General features: G+C 43.4%; 1 protein-coding gene across 7 annotated transcripts in view; it reads left to right on the top strand.

Moving 5' to 3' along the window:
• LOC121189622 (spectrin beta chain, non-erythrocytic 5) overlaps positions 1-23,773 on the top strand; it is a 28,817-nt gene that overhangs the window by 1,877 nt on the left and 3,167 nt on the right. For 4 of the 7 annotated variants that reach the window (XM_041049948.1, XM_041049947.1, XM_041049946.1 and 1 more), the window contains 22 exons: positions 795-938; positions 3,918-4,064; positions 4,621-4,812; positions 5,675-5,761; positions 6,000-6,118; positions 6,226-6,340; positions 6,434-6,511; positions 6,613-6,728; positions 7,668-7,830; positions 11,644-11,789; positions 11,895-11,991; positions 12,493-12,642; positions 12,905-13,054; positions 13,564-13,820; positions 14,895-15,024; positions 15,527-15,721; positions 16,181-16,333; positions 17,210-17,427; positions 17,759-17,942; positions 18,037-18,192; positions 18,631-19,008; positions 21,098-23,083. In XM_041049948.1, the coding sequence (XP_040905882.1) occupies positions 795-938; positions 3,918-4,064; positions 4,621-4,812; positions 5,675-5,761; positions 6,000-6,118; positions 6,226-6,340; positions 6,434-6,511; positions 6,613-6,728; positions 7,668-7,830; positions 11,644-11,789; positions 11,895-11,991; positions 12,493-12,642; positions 12,905-13,054; positions 13,564-13,820; positions 14,895-15,024; positions 15,527-15,721; positions 16,181-16,333; positions 17,210-17,427; positions 17,759-17,942; positions 18,037-18,192; positions 18,631-19,008; positions 21,098-23,083 (5,361 nt within the window). The remainder of the gene's footprint in view (positions 1-794; positions 939-3,917; positions 4,065-4,620; positions 4,813-5,674; positions 5,762-5,999; positions 6,119-6,225; positions 6,341-6,433; positions 6,512-6,612; positions 6,729-7,667; positions 7,831-11,643; positions 11,790-11,894; positions 11,992-12,492; positions 12,643-12,904; positions 13,055-13,563; positions 13,821-14,894; positions 15,025-15,526; positions 15,722-16,180; positions 16,334-17,209; positions 17,428-17,758; positions 17,943-18,036; positions 18,193-18,630; positions 19,009-21,097; positions 23,084-23,773) is intronic. The other 3 variants (XM_041049944.1, XM_041049945.1, XM_041049949.1) reach the window with 3 other exon arrangements.

Raw genomic sequence — 23,773 nt, 5'->3', positions numbered from 1 at the left:
CAGCAGACCCCGTGCTCACTGGAAAACATGAGGTCAGGGAAGATGTTAACAAAAGAGAGGGCCTGCTGAAGTCAGGTCCTTATGGAGGCTGGTTATAATAACTCTGACACAGCAATGGCCTCATTTCCCCTTTTAGGACCAAAAAAAAAAAAAAAAACTTACAGTAATCATTCACATCATCTCTTATTCTGTAACCACAACAATACCTTGCTTTTCCTCCACTCATGTATTATTCATGCAAGTGGCAAAAAAAAAAAATGCTAATAAATACACAAGAGAAGGTGGTGGCGACTTTTCCTGTTCAGGAATGGAAAGGTGAACATGATCTGCCAAAGTCCTTTAAAGGTGATATGTTTACACGTAAGGCTGACCGTAAAAAACGTCAGACATCCAAGAATCTGTCTGTTCCCGCTTCCTTCATGTGCCCAGATGTTTCCTGATTGGAGAGTAGCAGGAATGCTTGTCCATTAGTGAAGTTGTGCCAGTCGTGTTCATTTCATCTCACATAGTGCTGACAGTAGGTTTTTGTTAAGAGGGACCTTGGGGCCCGTCTGACACATGTTGGTAATGTCTCTGGATAGGAAAAAAAAGGTGTAATTAACATAAATGGACACTTAAACATCCCCTTATTGTGCAGTGATTATAGCTGGAGAGCTGTACCTCCTTCTTGTAGGTTTTATGAGAGGTGAGCATCATCTGGTGTTCAGGTTTTATCTAGATAAAAAGGCTAATGTTACTGTCAAAGTGCCATCGTGTTTTCAACACTTTGTAATCTGTGTTGTGTGCTTGCACAGATTTCAGTGCCTGAATTGCAGAAGAAAGAGCCTCAGAGGAAAGAAAGTCACCCACACACACAGAATGAAGCATCGGCAGCTGTTATATCCCAGTCTGACAGCTTCACTCAGCGCAACTCGATCTTCAGCAAGGAAGTACTGCAGGTAAAATGTGACATGCATACTCGATCTAAACCGACACGTCGTCACATGCTGCATAAGTTTGAATACCTGTTCATGAAACGCTACTGCTGGACTTTTCCTCTTGTGCTTCTGTCTCCCCTTATATAGTTGGAAACTTTGAGGGGTGTATTCTTTCTCTACTTTATTGTTTCCAGAATATGCATATTTTGCAGATGAAGATGTTTTAAATCACTTTTAAATTAGACTTAACAGAATTTTTCATTTCCTCAGATGCAAAAATTCTAAATGCGAAGAAGCCCGAGTGAGTTTATCTCAAAAACAACAAGTTATGCTGCTGAGATGAAAATCAGAATGGAAGCTGCCTGTCACATGACCCTCAGAGGAGAACAAAATATGTACTGGTTCTTATTTTGTCCCGAGAACTGTATGAGCTGTGTTCAGTTGAGGGAAGAGAGGGAGGGGAAACCGCCACAAGTGAAGCAATTATTTAGGGATGAGATCATTGTTTGGCTCCATCTCTTCACGCCTATGGCCCAGAGAGACTCAGCCAAGCAGCACAACTGGCTGTGTTATCTCATCACTGCGTTCACCCCGGCATACAAGGACATTTTTCAGCGAGTTCGACCGAGGGACATTTTATCCAGCAGTTGGCTTTGTCATCAGACCTCTGTCGAGAAATTGTCCAAGTGATAGGCCGTTTACTCCCAGTAACAAAAAATTAATTTCGGATGTGTCAGCTGAAGGAAACATATGATGTATGTATGTGTTGAAAACAGCTCTGTAGCACATCGTTAATGTTAACAAGCTTAGCAGCCCCTTTGCTCTTAGCTTGGAGCTTGCGTTTCCATAGCTTTTAGAGAAAACAGCCTTTTGTATTTTAACTTTACTTTAAATAGCTGTGAGGTTTCAGTACCTGGGGATCTGCTTGTTTTACAGGGTTTTGGTTAGTCAAGTCAAGTCAGATTTTATTTATATAGCTCAAAATCACAAATCACAAGTTTGTCTCAAGGGGCTTAGCAGTCTGTACAACATTACAACACCCTCTGTCCTTGGACCCTCGAATAGGACGAGGAAAAAAACCCACTATTGCTAATGAAAATCTGTTATTACAGTATTGCCTTGCTGTGGAAGTGGAAGTGAGCTTTCCAGGGAGAGACTTTTAAAGGCCCCTAAGTTTTCAAGCTAGGAGAGCAAAGCAGGTCACCACATGGAGAAGCATAGCTTCACTGAGAGCCATCTGTCTCTGAGGCTGCTCTGTAAAACATCTCGCCTTTCATCATCTCATTTTCATGATAGAGAAAGAAGACAAACTTCCACTCCCACAGTCTGTTCAGGTCCAAGTTGCATTACTAGAGTTACAAAAATGTAGAGTTGAGTAAAATGTTCAAATTTGGTGCCTTTGAAGCTTGTAAAAAAAAAAAAAGAAAAAAGTTCTTCTTAAAAGCACCAAATCATGCTGATCATGTTAAAATCTGCAGTGGTGTTTTTCTGGGTGGCCACAGATTTTTCACAAATAATCAGAAGCAGTGTTACAATCTGAACTGCATGCATTAGCCGTCTTCTCTTTGCCGCTAGACTAAGGCCCAACTGTACATTTGGATAAACAGACCATTGTTGTGGAGAGCAGACAGGAAGAAACAAGGGAATCATAGACTTCCTGTATGAGGTCATTATAATGCCATGGGACCCAGTGTGAGGAGATAGGGGCAGGCCTGTTTTGTCAAGCTCTTTTCCTTCTGTTCAATCCAGAAATACCTCTGCTGCCCCAGGGGCCTTGTAAAGTTAATGACCTGCCTCTCTGAGGAGAATTGACATCACATTTTAATCTTGAACAAAGAGTTGTTTAGTGGCCGTGTCATGTGCGGTCTTGATATTTTATTGATTCAAAAGAGGGTTTGCTGCTGAGTCTATTATTCAATATCAGTCAAACTAAATTCCGTTGGGAAATAATGCTTTGATGCAGTGTTAAAATGTCTTGTGTGCTTAACTGTGCTTTGACTTACTTTATGACATTCAGTACATAAAAACGAGACTGTGAAAAATAAAGTTTTGCTTATTTTATCAACTGTATTACTCATTTGGGATCACTTTGAGTCGTGGAAGAACCTGAGTTGATTTATTAATCCATTCGATTATTATGACTTGGGTGGGTCATGGACTTCCCACACTGGGTTCTTTGCAGAAAACAAACATGTACTTTCCAACACTTTCTGACTTTGGCCACTTGGTTTGCAGTTCTCACTCCATACAAATGTTGCCAGAGAATTTAGCTCTGCAACACAAACCCTTATGCAATGGAGTCCAGGCACTTGCCAAGAGAAACTTCTGCTCTGCATAATATGACCTTGTAGAACAAAGGGCTGTTCTTGATGTGTCTGACGCTCCGTATTACTCTAAGTCAAGGAAGAAAATGTGCTCTGTTTGCTCCCCTGATCAGCAGGAATAAGACTGTGTCTATCACTGTGATGAGTCCACTGTCACACAGCAGAGATCACACAGCCAGTGCACAGTAGATGACTCGTGGGTGTGAAAGGTCTAGATATAAATTAAATTTTTAAAAAAAGCAAAGGAAATCTTATAGTAATGTTGTCACGTTGCAGTGTGTAATATTGATCCATACAACTCGTCTGTTCACCACATTTTTTCATGTGTACATTACAGCATCATTCCACCTTTTGTCGCAGAATAAAATATACAAATTAGCTATTGCCACTATGGTTACTACAGGTCATGCACTTCTTATAAGTGCACTTTGTATTGTTGCACATACATCCATCCATACATACATCCTCCAGTTAATGCTCCTAAATACAGCCTCAGCAGTGTTATATTACATCTGGTCTCTGAAGCTGATGCATTTTCAGATTTTGCTTTGACATAAAACAGAAATATCGCTGAACAGCTGAATCAGGTCTATAAACAGACCTAATTGGTTGACTATGCTGTGCACAGTGTAAAGCATAACTTAAACATTTTTGTCCGTGTCCATATGTGATCTAGGCAGAGGCGTGGATCAAAGGCAAACTGCAGGATCTGAAGGATGGCTGTAATATTCAGCGCTGCCCCCTGCAGGACTGGGAGGAGGCCTCGCAGACGCTCCAGAGAGACCTGAAAGACTTTGAGAACACACTAATACAACTCAACCAGGTAATAAAATGAATCAACACAAGGCTGGACTCTAACTGAAATATTATGATCTTACCAGAGCAGGCAAACCAGAACGATGCACATCCGAAAGGAAATAATTATTTAAACTTTTTAACAGGTAATGGGGATCAGAATGGAACCATTAATCACTGTCTTTGGTGCTAAAAGAGTTTGTCAGCTCACATAACACATAACATAATGGGCTCGTAGGTATTTCCAGTCAACCGGAGAGAAAAGCAGAACCTCAGTGTTCCAGACGGCTCTGTCAAACCAGTTTATACTTTCTCCCTCGGGATACAATGTTTGGAAATGGTACGATGCTGATAATTAACCTCCCCTGACACGCAGACAGGCCAGGAAGGGTAGAGGCAGGACCAGGAGATTTTCAAGGGTATATCCAGGACGTGAATGGCAGTTTTCCAACAGCTGTAAAGCAATGACTCTGACAAACCTGAGGTGTCAAATGTACTCAGCTCTGTTGTATGTTAGTCTGTCGGCTCCATCTGCTCTACACCAAATGTGAACTAGGACTTTATGTTTCTTTGTGTTTCAAAAGATGGGTGAGCAGTTGGTTTGCAAGCTGAACCCTACGTCTGATCTGGTGAAGAAGCAGCTCAGCCAGCTCAGGGAGCAGTGGCAGACCCTTAAACAGACGGCTGCAAATCAGACGAGGGCCCTTGGCGGAGCCAAGAACCTGCAGGAGTTCAACAAAAAAGTGGACAAGTTGGAGGCATGGATTAAAGAGAAGGTAAAAAAAACATTCCTCTCTTCTTCTTGTGCTATACTGAGTGAAAGAAGTAGATTTAATTCCAGAGTAAAGGCTATTTTTGCTCCTTTTTGAAGCCAGTTTTATTAAACAAATTGAATAAATTCTTTGCAGTTTTAAATAATATTGTTTTTCAGCAATTTGTGCAGTGTGGTATTTTATTTAATTTTATTGCTGAATGCATGATGGTAACATCTGTTAGTTTATCCATGTTCTCATTTTCAAATTTAACACTAATGTGAAACAGAACGAAATGTGAAGTGAGTACTTCAGATTATTCAGTTATGTTAATGCACCTTCATTTAAATTTCACAGAGAGTTCACTCCTGAGTCTGAGCGGACACACAGCTGTAATCAACAGTTGCCCAGATAATTGGCACCAAAAAAACAGCACTTGCTAATACAGGAAATTAGCTCAGTATCCCGAAGACATGTCTTGTTTGTGTATATTCACCGGTGCAAAACATCTGCCTGTCATTATCAGAAAGCAATCATCTAGTGAGTTTTAGGCCTGTGTTTACTTCTCTGTTCATGTCCATGTCTGGCACAAGGCAACTGGTGATTGATAATGGACCTGTGGGAATGTAAAGGAGGATGTTGCTTATGAAGTCTATAAAACATCCATCCCTGGAGGAGACGGCATTCTCCATTTAGTTCCTCTCATTCTTTCCTCTGTGCATTAGTATCAAGTTCAAAGTTTCTCTCCTAATGCTGATGGCTATTTCTGTTTAGCATCCTCCTTGGTAGCAGGGGTAATGGGGTTCATCCTGGTGCCTCTGAAAAGTTATAATGGTTGGGCTCCTAATAAATTGGGGATATAAACACTGACTTTTATGTGTGCCAGCAGGAAGAGGAGCAGTCTCTGGTGAATGTCTTGGGGGAAAATGTTGACAAAATGCAGCTGACCAGGAGAATCTTAGATCTGAAACAGGTGAGCACTGTAAAGGAACGAGCAAAAGAGCTATTAATAATTAACAGAAAAAAATAAACATGCTAAACAACATTCTTGAGGTAAAGTTATACACATTCCCATATGTTATTGGTTTATATTACAATTTTGTAGAGGTTTCCAAGTCATTTATCTATGGCTGACTGTAATTTGTCTCCCAGGTTGTAAGGTAAAGACAGCTGAGCTCATAGTTGGATTGTGTTCCACTGTTTCCCTGCAGGATGAGCAGCTATACAGAAACCTCCATGAGGAGATCAACCACTTGGCCCTAAAGCTGGAGAAACAAGGGAAGACAGATGGCAAAAACATCTCCAGCAGGAGGAAACACATCAATAAAATGTACACTTGGTCCCTTAAGTTGAACTGGTATAGTGCATGAGGCATTGTCAATTTAAAGATTAATTGAAGACTAAAGTTTTTTGTATCGCCATCCGTTGTCTGTGTAGGTGGCTGAAGGTCCAGTCTCATCTGAAAAACTACCATGAAAATCTTCAGCTGGCCCTGGAGGTGTCCTCGTTCTACCAGCAGGCTGATAATACATTGTTTGCTATTAACAACATGGTAAAACTCCCTGGCAGCTTAATTGTCTCTTTCCTACTTAGAGCTGAGATTCACATTTTACTCAAATGTACTGTTACGTATGTTTTCTTTCAGAGGAAAAGCATATCTGCATCCAAAGAGCTGGACAGCTTTGGAGATAGAGAAATCCGTGACATTGCCAGTCAAATCATGGTAGGAAACGTCTTTTCACTTAAAGCAGCAGCATTTGGTCAGATCTTGTAAACGTGTTGCAGAAGTTTTCTCTAACTAACCTACAGGCCTGTGTGTGGTAGATGCTAGATGTGAGTGTGTCCCAGCTGTCTAATCTCCATCCTGCCCTGGCTGCTGGCGTCACACAGAAGCAGAGTGAGGTGAAGGACTGCTGGGCACTTCTTCAGAAGGTTTTCAGGTGAGACAGCAGGCCAAGGATACCACCGACAACTTTGGTGGCCTTGTGAATACATGCGCCATTTCACCCAGTAATTGGTCCTCCACAGGTCTCCAGTGAGCTGGAACTGTATTTTGCTGTTATAACTCCTCTGGTACCTGACATTAAAAGTCTCCACTGGCAAAACCTAGAAGAACTTTTCCAAATGAAAATTTTTTTTTTCTTTCTCTCTCTTGATTAGGCATGTTTAATTTGGGTTTGTATCACTGAATAATTCTGATCATAAGTGAAGGACCGGTCTGTGTTTGGAGAACGCCTGCCATTTGGAGCATCGCTCTCCACACACTTTTTGAATTATAATATTCAGTTTTCTGCACTGTTTTGGAATTTCACAAAATGTCTGATTATTGAAAGCTTTGAGGTGATGGTGAAGCATGAGGGGATCATGAAACACTGTCACTTTGTTTTGAGAAGTGCCGAATCAATGAAGATTATTATTATTGTTATTGTTATTAAAATCATTAGGATCCATCTTCCGGAGACAATGAATATTCATGCCAAGTTTCACATCAGTGTGGCCAGTAGTGTTCATGTTATCTTGTACCGCATCAAAGCAGAGGACGAGCCAACGGATAACAATGCAGTCCTTGTACAAGTCAAAAAAGACTGGACGTTTTCCATGTTCATAACAATCCTCAAGTCCAGAGTTCTGACATGCATCTCCAACATCTCCTGCTTTCCAAATATTTCTCAGGCTGAAAGCTTCTCATGTCTGTGGGCTATTTTTAGATCCAAATATGACATCATCTCATCTGTCTTATCAGCTGTGTTTCATGGCTATTTAAACCAAATAACACAAACACTGGTAGAAAACTTCAGAGCCATAATTGGAGTTCATCGTGGACCTCTGAAGCCCTGCTGTCAGCACCCCAGTAACCTCCTGCTCTGCTCGTCCTGCAGGAGTGACAGGACCACACTCTCTCCCACTGGCTCCACTTTCACCAGGGAAGATGCCGACCCCCTGACTTTGACCCGAGAACCCCAGTGCAACGTGGGAATGGAGACACAAAGGATCATGGGAAAGGAGGTGAAGGAGGAGCAGAATCGTCTGAAAGGCTGTGTGGTAAGTAGCTTCGGTATTTCGTTCTATTACTGGAGAAACCACACTGTGGCTCTTGACTGTGAGAGAACAACGCCATCAGTGCTGGCAAAAGATGAGCTCAGCCTCTTCCAGTGCTACGACATCTGTGGCTGCAGAAAGTGACGCACTTTGTCCTTTGGTTTGGAAAATGCTTAATTCACAATTTAAGCAGGTTTTTCCTAAATAACAGTATTTGTGGAGGCTGTCAGATGTGCTGTAGAGTGGTGGTTTCTATTCCTGGCACCCAACATACTGCAGGTTTTCCATCCTACCAGCTAGTTAGCTACACTTAATAACATCATGTGATGTCCCACTTGTGAGGAAGCCCTTGATAAAAGGGTTAGGATGAATACCAGTTTGTCTCAGATCAGTGCCTGTATAGAGTAGATCAATATGTAACTTTGCTCTCTGCTTTCCTGTCAGGCTTCTCTATCTCCTGACAAGAACCTCAGTCTGCCAGGGTTATGAATATTGCCCTGTAGGAGTCACAGGAAGAGCTTTTAGAGGTGTTATTTACCCTGGCACAAAAATTCCATAAGTTTCCATGAAAAATGTCAAGCCGTGACTGTACAACATGGTTGAACGGTGGGCCAGAGCAAATACACTTTTCCTGCCGACCCAAAATTTCACTTTATGGTAGAATAATATCTTGGCTTTCGACCGCTCCAAGAAAAAAGTACACAAGTCATTGGATTAATACAATATTAATAGATGGTCTGTGGGTCAGTACAGGGTGAGTGGTCTATCTGCAGGGTACGGGGATTTCTCAGACATGACATTCCCCATACTGTAGGCCTACCAGCATTTTGTTGAACACATGGGCGCTCTTAAAGTAATCCCACTACCCATAAACCTACAAGGAAATACTATTTGCGTCTTTCAAAAGAGGAGGTATTCAGAAACTTAAGTGTGTGGTATGTTAAAAACCAGTAATTATGTGTATATATAGTCTTTTAAGTTAGCAAATTAAATCCCTGTGCAATCCATAAATTGAATGCATAGTGACTATTTGTGTTCAGCCCAGAGGTATCCCATAGTGCAATGCTTCTCTCCTCTTCTTGACCCTGAGTTCTTGTGAAGTCCCTGCTGAGCCTCTGGCCTCATTTTGCCCAGTGAGAAAGTGCCCAGATGCTTGAGGAGAGAAAACTTCACTCTTTCCATCCTCCTTGTTTTTCTGGTTCAGTTTATTTCCCTGCTCGTGTTTTTAGGTTCTTACTGGCCCTGTGGCTTCCCCACCTGTGACAGGAGCCCATCAGGCCAGCAAAGCCTGGCTCAGTTGTATCTCTCAACAGGCGCCGAGCCCTTTCACTGCAGTTAGTGGTCTTTATTGGACTGGGAGCTGGGAGTTACCTGGGTGCACTGTCTGTGGGAGCCCCACTCGTTACTCTTTATGGACGGAATAATGAGACACTGCAAACAAAACCCGGGAGCCAAAAGGCCAAAGTCAGAGCCAGGGACAACCACCAGTTAAACAGTAAAAGTAATTTGTCACACACTTTCGCTGCACTTTAACTTTAGCTTCTGGATGTGCTGAACTGATTACAGTGTTTTTAAGGGTACGAGATGCAGCTGCACACGTCTGTGAGCTGGTAGTGACTCTGAGACATTTGCATCCGTGCTGGTAGACAGCACTTCCAGATTATCTGCAGACACATGTTTGCACATACACACTTTATTTGTTGTAGTCTGCTCAAAACTCTGTTGATTAAAGGTAACTGTAAATGTTTTAGTGTCTGTATATGTACGTGTGTACATGCATTATAATCTAAATGTCCACGTCTGTGTTTGCAGTGGTATGGCCTCTTGTTTCTGGAGGTAAACATGGCTATCGTCTGTTTCTCAGGCTAATTGTAGCCAGATGCTGGGGCTGCAGACCAGATGGGCTTGGTGCTAAGTGATAGTTCTTGGCTGACATCACTTCATAGCGCACTGCAGAAAGACACACAGGGGAAGAGCAGCTCAGTAGAAAAGAGATAAGAATCAACAGTACCCAGATAGGGACATGTCCTGAAATAGGAGATGATTAAATGAAGCCAAAAACACAGAATTCCATTGAATATGACACAGAAAATCAATAAACAGCTCTTTTTTTTTTTTTTTGCTGCGGCTGACATAATTCTTTTTCATATGGCAGAGTGGGATGTTGAGTGCACCACAGGAGTTGTTTACAGTGGAAGCCACTGTGAAGGATGAAGGACAGAAGCAAATATCTGAGCAGGAGACATCAGCGATGGTTATCAGCCCCGTCAAATGAATCACACTAGAATGTTAGTTTTGCTGTTTTAACACATAAATGGGCCGATAATGTGCCTCTCTGAAACTCAGACTGGGCTATAAAATGACTGGCATGTTAGTAGATGATCTTAGACCCCTTCAATTTACTGCATCTCTCGCATAATTTTGGAGGCGACACTTTTCTGTCTGACTCACTTCTTCTATAAGCCCAGTCAGAAAATGACATGGTTCAATTAAATCTACTCCATAAAACACTATTATTAATGGTTGTTTTGTGCTTTTTGGCTGTTGTGTAAATTCAGCATTTCTGATTTTTTTTTTTTTTTAATTTGAAAGCACTAACAGATGCATATTTTCCTTGCAGATTGTTGCAGAGACCTCACTTGTGCCAGCGCTGTTTTTACTGGCACATGTAAAAGACATTATGTTATATAGAACAATTAACACAGCATGGTCGACATTATTCATAGAGTTAGACAGAGAAATGTCAGCATAAGAAAATGTTTTAGTAAATTCAGAGTTTATATCTACTTTATATATTTATATCTGTCAGATTTATGCCAACCAGATTTGGTAAGTAAAGAGAATATTTTCCTTGGTTGCAAAGCACTTCACAGTTACAAAGAAGTACAAAGAAATTCATACCAAAAAAGAAAACATTTTAATTTAGTGATGGTGACTGGTTCTGTTACAATACAGCCGTATGCAGTGGACTTCAGTTGGTATAAAGACCCAACAATCAGGATATCCCACTCTGTAATAGTTCAGATAAATCTAGCTCTCACTGGAAACCCTGCTGCAGAGTCCTTTGGCTAACCTTTAAAATACTCAGATGGTTGTAAAAGAGTCTTAGTGGCTGTTGACGTCTTTAATATATTTCTGCACATAGACAAGGTCTGTAGCTCTGGCATTGACCTTTCTAAAAACTCCACTGCATAGTTTTAAACATGGACAGCAATGGAAATCAGCATCTGAGGCTGAAAAAGCACTGCTGCTATTTAATGAGAATTGGGGATAGGGGATTTAAAAAAAAGGGTTATATTTCCAACTGCAATGGCTCTTTGGCGCTTTTTAGTCATCAGAGTGGTATAGCACATGTTGGCAACCTTGTTAGGCTTAATGTGTCCATTCATAAAGCAATTAGAATTTATTTAAACTTTTGCTGCCATCTGTAGTATTTTATTACAAACTTTGATGCTGTCAAACAGAAAAAGCAGCTTGTATCTTTAGCCTAGTCTGGGTTATTTCACTCAGAATAGCCAGCGTTTGTAAGAAAGTATGCTTTGGGTCATTTACAGGAGAGACTTTACTATACTGCGGGCAGCTGTCCATGTTGTCCAGCCTCCAGCCACATCGTAACATTCACATTAGCAGTGAGCTGCAGCAACGCCTCATTGTCTAGTGACTGATCACAGCATAAAATAAACCACTATCTGATATGTTTATGCATCCAGTCAACATTTATTTGGGTGGATGGCTGACAGAAAAAGCAAAACATTACATGTCATGTTGCTGATCTTTTAGATTTTCCTACCAGGACTTTTACTCTTTTGTCCACAGAGTGCTGTTGAATGTGGGAGTGGTAGGAGAACACCGAGCGGCCAGAGCCAGGAACAGCAATCAGCGAACCACACCTCTTCGCCCGTGGGAGACAGCCCTGCCTGTGCGCATGATGTCATCGTCAGACATCAATTGAAGGGGGAAAGGTGACATTTCACCCTGGCTTCTCCCTCTCTCTTTCTGTGACTTACATAATGATAGGTCTTTATGTAAGTCATAATTGGAGTCACATGTCTGTGTTTTCTTTGCAGCAGGAAGCCCAGAGCAGAGCCCAAACTTGCCACTGCCCCACAAGGCCACCCACAGCTTCACACACAGCTTCAGAAGTTCACCGTGTCTGCCGACAAGGTGACTTGACCCCTGCTAGACACAGCTGGGTTTCCCTTTACATCAGAAATCCCCTCTCCAAACTGTCTGTACACTTTACAGAACATTTGCTGGCACAGAAATGGTTTGTCTTGCATTAAATCCTGTGACCTCAACCTCAGAATTCATTGCCATGAATCGGCAAGTCAGCACTGCAGTTGTACTCATCAGTTAATACACCCTTTTTGTACCCGGCCACAAACATCATGTCACATTTTAAAATGAGACTAAGTTGTCTTGTGTTCAAGTGTGACTTGAGTACTACTGTTTTCTCATTTCCAGTAACCGTCTTGATTTTTTTTTTTTTTTTACCAATGCTGTGGGTGTGCTTAAAGGTCAGGATGGATAACATCACCTGGACCTGAGCTGCTGTGGCTCTTGGAAGCTAAATGCCATCTTTGTTATTCTGCAATTACATATTCCCATATTTAAACTGTTCCTCTCTCTAACCCTTTCCCTCTTTATCTCTTCTCTCCATGTCAGACTCTGTCCTGGCTGAAAGACAACGTGTCCATGGCCACACAGGTGTGTTCAGTAGCCAGCTTCGATGGGCTGGAGGCAGCCAGGAGGTGTCAACACACTCTGGAACAAGAAATCCTCACCAACAGAGCCAGGATAGAGGTGGTTAAAAGGGTAAGCCCGAGGCATACTGTCACATTCAGTTTCTTTTAAAACATAAGCACTGGACAAATGCCTTGAATGAAAATATTCCCCATATTTCGCAAACTGGGAACGCTGACTGAGGTCTGGTTTGTGTATTAATCAAATAATGAGCTGACATTTCATCTGAGACAGCTTTAGTTACCCAAAACTTCAGATTAGGTCTATATTTCGCAACATAAATCCCAGGCCTAAGTCATCACATGCTCTCATCGGTTTAACGCCCCTTCCTCAGGAGGGCCGCGGGCTGGTCCGTGCACAGCACCCAGGCAGCGCCAGGATCGAGGAGTTCCTGGGCCAGCTGGAAGTCCTGTGGGAAGAGCTGCGGAGGAGGCACCAGAGGAATGCTGTGTTTCTGCAGGCCTCAGAGGAGCTTGGTTTTAGGGTAAAATTCATAAAATAAAATATTTCATAACAAGCACTCATCTTTAGTCATACTGAGTCAATTACTTATGTCTGAAGTTATAGGGGAACTTTATGGTTATGATGGATGATTCTGGATCAGTACTACCAGCTTTCTGCTGGCTCAGAGCCTGGGGTGTATGCATACACTCATAGTAAGAGGCTAATTTACTTTCATCTTTACCACCTTAATTGGCAGAGTCTGTAAGGTATAGGCCAATCCAGGGGATATAAATTGTGCTTCCACGTAATTCAATTAGGAGATGGAAAGAGGCTGCAAATCCACGCAGATTTATGACTTGGTTGGAAAGCATGAATCATTTAGTACAAAAGATGTACTGTAGGTCAGAGTGTGTGTTCCATTAGGTATACCTATTATTGTCTTCTACTGTCTTCGTCACTTCTGGTTGTTTCTGCTGTGCACTGAATCACTTGCCAATCACAGCAGGAAAAACCCCTACATTATTAGCCTTGTCTGCTTCTCTACTGTAGGTTGTAAAAGTGCTCCAGGCCCTGGGCAGCCTGGAGGCCTGGCTGGAGTCTGTGGAGCTCTCCATGAAGGAATCTGCGCTAGCCGGTGACCCTGAAACGATGAGCATGGCCGAGAGGGAGAGCTGTCTGCTGGAGAAAGAGGTGGCAGCACGCAGCCTGGAGCTCAGGGCCCTGAGGCAAGAGGTGGACCGCCTCCAGGGCCACAGTCACCCACACACACAGTGCCTGCCAGCACGCATGGAGGAGGTGGAAAGAAAGTGAGTTTTTTAGAGGAGAGGGAAAGGCCAGGGGTAGCCCCCTGATGTCTCGCATCACGGAAGACTCATCCATGTTATGGATGAGTCTTCAGACTTTGGTAGTTTTTGCTCGTCACTGTGGTCAGGAAATAAAGCAAGAATTTTGTCAGTGTTTCCAAGAGGTCACAGGTTTGGGCTTGTCGTGTCTGCAATCCAACATGGAAGGGTTTATTCACAAAAACCCCCTTTCTTATTTAAGACAAACAGTTTCACCCCATAAACCACAAAAATATGTATCCATAGATCTCATGAGCTGCTTTTTTTCTCTGACCTGTCAAAAAATATTCTCTGTGCGCTCACTCATTGCAAGGCTCAGGTTTATTCATTTGTGATTCATGCAGCACTTAGTGAGGTCTACCCCACAGTCCTGACATGCACCTCACCCACAGCTTGTCAGTGTGTGTCAGAGTCACCCATTCCATGTTTGCAAGATGACGCTTCTCTTTCGTTGGCCGTCGTAAGACAGTTTGTTGCCATGGACTCTCAGTAAAACCTTATGATGTTAGTCTTTTTTACAGGACATACCTGTGTCCATAAACACAGGCTCAGACTCTGTAAAGAACACAAAGCTGACCAAAGAAAATAAAGAAATGGAAAGGGCTTAGTTTAAGTGTTTCCAGGGTGTGGGTGTTATGTGGGGCAGGGATGGACGCTTGTGCAGTCTGAGGGACCATTGATGCAGGTAGAGGCTCTTACTGAGCAGCTGTAAGACAGTTGGGATGATATCATTATTTAACGCTATGTACAAGCAACTTAAGGCTCATTTAGTCTGGAAAAAACACCCTTTCAAATTGCTCCCTTTACCGTCTCTAGTATAAACTCTCCATGGACAGAGTACGTTCATGCCCTGAAGTACAGGATATGTTTATGTGACACATGATATATGATTACACAAACAGTGATCTAGCATGGTGACTTGCACTCAGTATGCTGCTTGTGGTTCTGCTGAAGGATGTGGGGTTGTATATGCGGATGTAGATCACAGTTAAGGTGTAGCTGGTAATTAAAACATTCCTGCTGGTGCGTGTTTCCCAGGTACCATCGTGTCCAGAGTGCCCTGACCCAGCAGAGCTCAGAGCTGCAGGACACAAGAATGCTGACTGAGTTCCTGGAGCGCGTGGAGCTGGAGGAGAGCCAGGACGGTTGCCAGTATAGCCTGGGCCAGGTGAGAAACATCTCACCGGAGGTGAAACCCAGGGGATAACCTTGGCCAAAGTTAAAAATAAAAAAAATAATAATTTAATCTAACAGTACAGAAAGCTTGGTTTTGAGGTTTTGTATATTTGTCCCCATGTTTGTTTGTGCTCCATCCGAAAACAAGGAGGTGAAAGAAATTCATTCATGGTACTCACAGTATAAAAAAAAAAAATAAATGAAAAATAAAAATTCAACAGCAGTGTGCCTTTCCAGAGACAGTGTCCTGACTACTCTCAGTAATCCACAGATCTCCCTAAAACAATATTCCATTCACTTCCATTGTATTGGGGTGGCGTCAGAAACCTTAGAGACAGATACGAATATAAACCTTAGCAAATAAAATCAAAACTGTATACTTGACTAAAAACCACTGTGGTGAAAAGGGATGTTAATCTGGATTAACAGACTTTTTATAATACTGGTCTAAACTAGACTAATCAATAGCAGCTCTCTCTCTGTATGCCTAACAGCCTCTCCACAGTGAGATTTCCTCCACTCCTCCCTTGCTGGGACTCCAAAGCAGTGGCGGCGGTGAGCCCCTGATAGAAAGCATGGGGGACCCTGTTGAGGAACTACGGGAGGCTGTAGAGATGCTGAATGACACTGTTAGGGAAAGAGGCCGGTCGCAGAGCCACGACCAGGCCATCCAGGAGCTGCTGAGCAAGGTGAAGAAATGGGAGTTGGGTTAGACAGTGCATGCATATGGGAGCTCTAGTTCAAGTTCATTAGAACTGATGATTGCTAACAATGTTTGTTAAGGTACAATGAGCTTAGATGATGCTGAATGGTTTTTAAATCCCTCCACTTTTGTTACGAACAGCTGCACAAACCAATAGAGCCACATCTGGTTTCCTTTTGTCTGTGGCTGTGTGCTTTAATAGGCCCCAAACGAGCCACCACTCCCCTTCACATGAGTGCTTTTGCGTTAATTCGATTTATTCTTGGTAAAGAAGCAGCACACATGTCAAAATAGAACATACACACATGCCCGGAGGCGACTTCATGACACCATTTTAAACACTAATTTGCAATGTGGCTCTCATTGGAAAACAAATAATACACAGTGAAGTATAATGACTTAATGGCATCCTACGAGTACTCATGATGACTTTGTACCTCGCTAGCATGCCAGCCTGGCAGTGCGCGTGGAGGAGTGCTTATGCTGCACCAAGGAGCTCAGCCTGGACATCCTAGAGAGGGAGACAGACATGGCCGTCCAGTGCGAGCCAGACCGCTGCGGCCTAGAGGCTCTGCAGGAGAAGCAGGACCACCTGGAGGTGAGAGGAAGATGTCGGCACATGTTGTAATTATGGTGTAAACATTTAAAATGATTCACTGGTGCTAATACGATCCAGTATTCCATTTCATTGACGCTGGATTACTGACTTCTCTGTGTGATGAAAAAAGGGGAAGCCCCCCTCTCTTTCACGCACTCGCCTCCAACACATTGTTCCACAGTGTGTTTCCTGTTGTGCCAGATTTTCTCACATCTAAAAAAGGGCCAGCCCACCCCGCTTAGTGCTGTGTTTAATTTATTATATAAACTGCACTATGCAATCACACACGTACACACATAGAGCGTGCAAAAGTTTATTATTCACACAGGATATTTATTTATGCTTGTGTGAGTCACTCTCAAAGTGCGTGTGTGTGAGTAAATGTGGTGGGGTGTGTATGTGCGTCCGGGGGTTACGGGGTTGGAGATGTGAGGTTGGGGATGGTAAAGTTCTGCGTGAGTCATTTTTGGGCAGTGTTATGTTTATCACACACACACACAGCTGTCTGGACTTGATACCACTGAAGAGCAGAAATGACCTAATCTCCCAAACTGAAATAACTGTGCCGTCAGCAGACAGGCATTCACAACTCAGTGTTCTTGAGACTTACTGTAGCTGAGAAACGTTTAGAAGTATTACTCCCAGAGAACCCTCAACGCTATTAATTACTGCCTCGTCAAAAGGAGAAAAAAAGTGGTCAAGATTGCAAGCTTGCTATAGCGTGGCAGCCCATATGTAGACCATATGGTCCTCTGAATTATATGTATAAGCTATGGGGATGAGGTCATAGCCATACGGAGGTACAATTGATACAGTCTGTCTGAGTGATACCGGGTTTGATGGGAGATGATAGATTTTCACTTTGATTCTCCGCAGATTGACTATGAAGTCATCAGGGAGGAGGTAAAGGAGATGGAGAACCTGGCGTCACGGTTGGAGGAGCTGTGCCCAGAGAGAGTGCACGTACTCAGGGAAAAGATCCAGGCCACGCTGCAGGCCTGGACCGAGCTGGGAAGGAGTGTGACGGAGAACAAATCACGTCTGCGAGAGTTTGTGCAGCTCCAGGACTTCTTCAGGAGCTACCTCGCCATGATGTAAGCAGGGCGTGGGGATGCTGTGACCCCTTTCTGGGCCAGACGTTCTTTCCTAGTTCTCTTTGTGAGAACATCTGCCCATTACAATATCTTTTCAAGGGAAGAACAGGATGTTCTCCTTCTCAAGCTCGGGTCCCTGGTGCAATGTATAATTTAAGATGTGCTAAGGCGGTCAGTGCAAGTTTCCTGGGCCGAGTGTGACAAGGCGATGAATATCTTCCTATCAGGGAGAGTCTGGTCAGTCTCATGTTTTGTGAATGTATGGCTTTTCTCACAGCCCTGTTCCTTGTCTCCTCACCGCCTCTTACCCCACCCCCACTCCTCTGGATAGCTCATGGACAGAAGACACCAGGTCATGCATTTTCTCAGATACCGCCTTGCATCTTGGGAAAGACGGACAGAAGCCACTGGCTACAGAGCTGGACAAGCAGATTGAGCAAAAGTTTGAGGAGTTTGATGAGCTGGCCGCCGCAGGGAGGAATCTATTAGACAAAGAGCACCACCTCACACAGATGGTGAGCAGGATTACACACACCTATGACTCACTGTGATCGTTGAGTGTATTGTTGGATTTTTCTGATTTTACAAACCCTGAGTAATGTCTTGCAGGTAAAAGAGCGCATGGAGGAACTGAGGAGTATGCTTGGATGGATCTTGGTGCACTGGAGGGCTCAGAAACAACAATGGCTTCACAAAAAGAGCAGACAGGAGCCTTCACAAGATAATATTTATTCTGAGGCCACAATGTGCTCCCCATCAACAGAGGTAAATGAGCAGAAAGGCTTTTAAAATAATAAATTGCACCTTTTGTTTAAAATGTCACATTTCATAGATGGACTGTACCATCACTGGTGATGCGTGGAGCCTTCTTTTAGGTTTCTTTGATTAAAAGAAAAAAATCCAAAAGAACCTATAATATTGCCTGAAGTAGTGCTGAAGATTATGACCAGTACCAAGAAATAAGGATATCCCCCCCAAAAAAACACTATCATATATAATCATAGTAATCGAAATAATCATCATAATAAAAAGATTGACTCTGTGGATAGAGAGTGGGAGAAAAAATGCTGGCGTAACACCCACACCTAGCATGTTTCCTGCTATTAGAAATAAGTTTAAAACAAGCATCAACGGTACAGACTAAATAACTATTTACCAGTGTACCAGTTAATTTTTTTTTTCTTTCCATGATTTCCCAAACAGAGCCTAGCTCCTGAGCTGGACGCCTACCAGTCCCATCAGTCCCCACTTGTCCCCTCCGATGAAGACAAATTAAAGGCAGCAGGAGACAGCCAGCCCTCATCCCTCCTGCCCAGACAAGCTGAGCAACAGGAGGAGAAGCAGACAGAGGATGGGTACGAGGTCATGAACAGTATCGGACCACGGGGTGGTGAGGCTTCCTCCTCAGAGTCTCCCAAACCCTCTATTGTGGTCCTCAAAGAGCCCAGCAGCCCCTCTCTAGGAGGCACGGTCAACCTCATCCTTAGCTTTGGTAACACGGGGGACAGCCAGGTTCAGGTGCTTGACCCACCTGCTAGGACAGATGAGGTAGTGGAGGAGACCTCTGAGCCTGTCCACAGGGTGAGAAACACATTCATCACTTCACACTAAGTCACCAAACATCATTACAGAGTACCAGTATTACTGGCTACATTCATTTCTCATTCATCAAATGATAGTCGTTGCTGTCCCTGAAGGACAACGCAGTAACATTCATTCTCTGTGATGACATGCATGGCATCTCCCTTCTAGACTGCTGTTCATTCCTTCCTCTCCTTTGGCCTTCATGTCTTCCTTTTTCCCCATTTTCTCCCTCAGCCCACTGTGCCTCAATCTTCTGCCTGTAAAAACTTTTGGAGGCGCTGCCAGGGGCTTTTGGAAAATACTTTGGGTAGTTTAAAGCGAAAGAAAAAGATTTATCGGCAAAGTGCAAATGAGGTAAATTGCGCGGAGTGAAATGGAATTGCATGCTGCGTCTCGAAGTGTGCTGGGGATGCATGCTGTGTGTAGTTTTTTTTTTTTTTTCAGGGGGGCAGCATGCTCTACTAACCCCTGTTAGAAGGTACAGCCGGTCTACAGCTTCCCTATGTTGTTGCCCTGTCTGTTCGCTGTGAGTAAGAGGAAACCAGCCATGTCAGAGTGCTATCATATTTGCACTCACTCCATCTCCAAAGACAACAAACCATTTTAACTGTCAGGAGTCTGTTTTTAAATGAAGTATATTCTGTAGTGATATTTAATGGAATGGGAAACGAGATGTGCTACATTTACAGTCCATTTGTTAACATATAAACTTAATGAATGGATTGCAGTGAATGTATGAATGTAACTGTTACCAGTTTGTAACAAGTTATTACAGTGTATGCAATGAATTTACACCACATATATAGTATTAGGCCAAACCATTTATTTATTTCATTTATAGTACAATTATATGTCAGATCTGTTTCTGCAACTTGAAGTGACTTTAAGAACTGGATTACACATTATATTCGAGGGAATTATATTTAAAAATAGCCTGTGAATGTTATTAGCAGTATTGACATTTAAAGGAGTCACGTGTACGTTCATATACTGTCATACATTCCAGCCTTTACTTATCTACGTATGTTTGAGGTGCTGAAAACAAAGGTGTTTATTTTGGGTTTTCTAGAGTGAAGGTGAATCCATCTTTGCAAGAATCTGTCAGTCATCATTTTGCCCTTTCAGCTTGTCTTGTGTAAACTCAGGTGAATGGCTAGAATCTTAACAGAAACTCAGACAGTGAATCAGTATGATCCAACTTTCCTCCGACATTAAAATGTTTTTTTTTAGACCTCAGCTTTTACATGAGCTACGATTTAAAGCTGGAAGGCACTGATGACAGAGGCATAATGAGTGTGATGAGTATGAAAACACAGAGTCATCTCCCTGCTGCGAATGTTGACAGAAGCTCTCTCTTCTCCATCTCACCACAAGCCTGCTGTAAACCCGGTCTTGGTTGGTTCTCCATGGCTGTGCCACAATTGTGTATAATAAGTGACCTCACCCTCACTTCCTGTGAAACTTGTGCTCCAAAATGGCTCCCAGCAGGAGTGCTCCAGTACAGGCGCAGCCATTATACAGAGAACTGGTGCTGAACTTTCAAGACAGGCCCCCAGACTGCACATCATGATTTATAGTCTGGGGCTTCCACAGAAACAAGAGATTAGTCACAGAGTTGAAAGGTCAAGCCATTACAGCTGGCTATGACGGCATGTGCAGCCACATGTGATTCTGATTAAGCCCTGCAAGTGTGCGATTGCAATCATGTCCGTGTTCCTTTGTCCTTTCATCTAATTTTTTTGTCTTTCTTGTTTTATTTTTTTTTATACATTTGCATTGCTGTGTGAGGCTCATACATTCCGTTGTTTTTTTTTGTTTTTTTGGATGTGTGGGGTGTAGAGAAACAGAGGCTGATGTTTGTCTCTGAAAAGTAGCTGATTGTCTTTGTGAGTTTTGCTCTCATGTCATCATTCATCTGTAACACATAAAACAGCTCTTGTTCTCTCAGACGACTGCAAGGCTCCGGGCCTGCAGCACGCATGAGTCTCTCTGGGGTTAACCATTTACGATAACGCATTCACAGCTTCAGTGAAATGAGAGCTCATTCACATGCCTAACATCCTTTTCTCTCTTTTTTTTTTTGTAGGTAAGTACCTACTTGCATGTCAAGGATAGCAACATGGCTTCGGCCCCTGTGTATGAGAGCATCACCCTGCCCCGCCAAAAGAGCCGCTCTGCAGCCTTAGCCTCCCCTACTTTCTCGCCACCCGCGTCCTCCTCGCCCTCTTCTTCCTCTGTGCCTGCACCTCAGACGACCAATGTGACCTTCCACTCTTTGACGGGGAGCGGCAGCAGCTCCATCTTCAGCAGCCTCAAGAGAATGGGCAAGAAGAGGAAGAGAAAGAGAGACGCTCGCAGACACACGATCCAGAAAATCATGGGAGTGGAAGAGCAAACAGAAGAGATGCCTCATTATGCCTGTGAGACAATCACATATGACACGCATACATGGCCACTGAAGGAAGGCAGGAGGAAGAAGAGTTCATCAAAGAGCCCAGCCAGTGGGGATGGAGTAGAAGCTATAGCCTACATGAAGAATCCCTTGTTGAAAGACATTGATACAGAGGGTTCAGGAGAATACAGCATTATTCCATATGCTGTATCTGAGGGGCCGAACACTTTATCTTCCACAAGTCAGGTGAGAAGCCACTGCAGATTCCTCTCTTTGGGCTCTGTGCTGAGCTTCGACCTACCTAAGGACATGACCCTCATCCCCAGCATTCAGGACATCATTACCATCGCCCCCCCTGAGTCCAAAAAAGGAGCAAGGACTGATCCGGACCCCCACTCTCAGAGACACTCAGCCCTGAGCTCTTTCAAACAGACTCGACCCGCTCCTGTCGTCACACACAGCTCATCAGATACCAGCTTTTCTGAAACACAGACTTTGACACTTGTAGCCAAAGCTCTGCCTGATGCGGACAAGAGTTCCCAACCAGCACCTCCTCTTTCCCTGGGAGAAGATGAGGATCAGACTGTACCATGTAATGACCTGTCTAAAACCCAGTTCAGTCTGCACGAGGATGCAGAGCAGGAGTGGGACAAAATGTCATCAGAGGTTAAAACCAGTACAGCTGACAGGGATGGGACCAGCCAGCCTTCTCAGCCCCCTATTTATGTGAACCAAGCCCAAAGTACAGCTGCACATAAACACTCGCATGAGTGTCCCAGTGTCCACACACTCATCCGAGACCTAAATGGACACAAGTACCACAAAGGTGCAAGACACCAGAGTGTGCATGAAGAGAGCCCAGGACTTCAGTGCCTGAGCCAAGCTTCTCACATGGTAGTGAATCTGAAATCAACCGTGAGTGTGAGCGTGCGTCAGGACTCAGTGGACTCTGGGATCTCCACTTCCAGCAGCATCAAGCTCTGTACTGACCCACCGTGTCCAGATATCCCGCAGCCTAAGGGAGTAGTGGGGAGGCTCATGTCCCTTGAGGTGGGAGGTTTAGACTGCGCTAAAATAAGAGAGAACAGTGTGACGTCCTCGGGTCCATATTTGGACACTGCAGAGCTGGAAACAGAGCCTGTCCACCTCGACCACCAGCAGTTTGAGGAGGAAGAAGAAGAACTGGAGGACATCTGGAATCAGACCACTAACTACAGACAGAGCATCTGTTCAGACATCATGTACCAGCCCAACCAGGAAGACCCCGTACCTTCAGACCAATCCAAAGAGCATCATTCTCGGTCACCTTCACCGAAGACCCCGGCTGTGCTCTACAGAAACCTGGTCACAGCCTCTGCACCCAACCTCCTCGTGGCCGAGTTCAAACTGCCGCCCTACATTCAGAGCTTCCTGGGTTACGACAAGGAGCAGAGTCCCAAAGGTCACCTCCCTCCACTGGCTATAGGGGACAGGAGGTCCTGGGCAGCATTTCCTAACAGGGAACCAGTCAGTAAAAACGCTGTGACAGTGAACGAGACAGCATCTGATCCAGTGAAGCTGCCGGACATAGGAGACAATCAGAGATACATTTATCAGTACAGAGAGGATGAGGAGGAGGAAGAGGAGGTGGAGGAGGCAAAGGTGGGGGAGGAGGTGGATGAGCTCACAGGTTGTCCGAAGGTGAGGTCAGCGTTTGACACACTGTGATGTTTACATCTGAGAAACTGTCCTGTTACTTTTCTCTTTAAAGGGTCAGTTCATCCAATTTAAAAGCAAATCACTCACCCTAACTGGTTCATAGCTATTCAGATTATTTTTTTTTTTTGCCCTGATTTGTAGAAACAGGTCTACTTAAAAAACAAAAAAAAACAAAACAAAACAAAAAAACGAACATTAACGTATCTTTCCAGAAACAATGCCCTGGTCACTTTATTATTCTCAAGGAAAGTTGTCTTTGGCTCCTCTGTCAGTATCATTAAGACATAAAAACATGCACACATACACACACACACTATATAACAAAGAAATAGTCAAAGAAATAAAGTAGTCCCCCATGATAACTGCAGGTTTCTGATGGCAAAGACAGATATCTCAAAGCCAAGGTAAATGAAACCAAAAATATCTCCATGTCTAGAGGTTAGTGAGAAAATAGATTTTATGTAAATTGGGTGAAGTGACCCTTTGACACACTCACCTCATTTACTAGAAGTTTAATTAATGTGGTAGTTATAAATAAAACATCCACTCAAGATTAATAAGCATGGCAGTAATTATTTGTACTATATATATGGAGAGAGAGAGAGACTTTAGCTGTAAACATGTCGACATGTAGTTACTTTGTGGATATTAAAAACAACACAGCTGCATGAA

Source organism: Toxotes jaculatrix, chromosome 11, assembly GCF_017976425.1.
Source record: "Toxotes jaculatrix isolate fToxJac2 chromosome 11, fToxJac2.pri, whole genome shotgun sequence".
In the NCBI taxonomy this organism is placed as follows: Eukaryota; Metazoa; Chordata; class Actinopteri; family Toxotidae; genus Toxotes; species Toxotes jaculatrix.
Note: the sequence above shows the minus strand (reverse complement) of the source record. Positions and strands in the feature narration are given on the sequence as shown.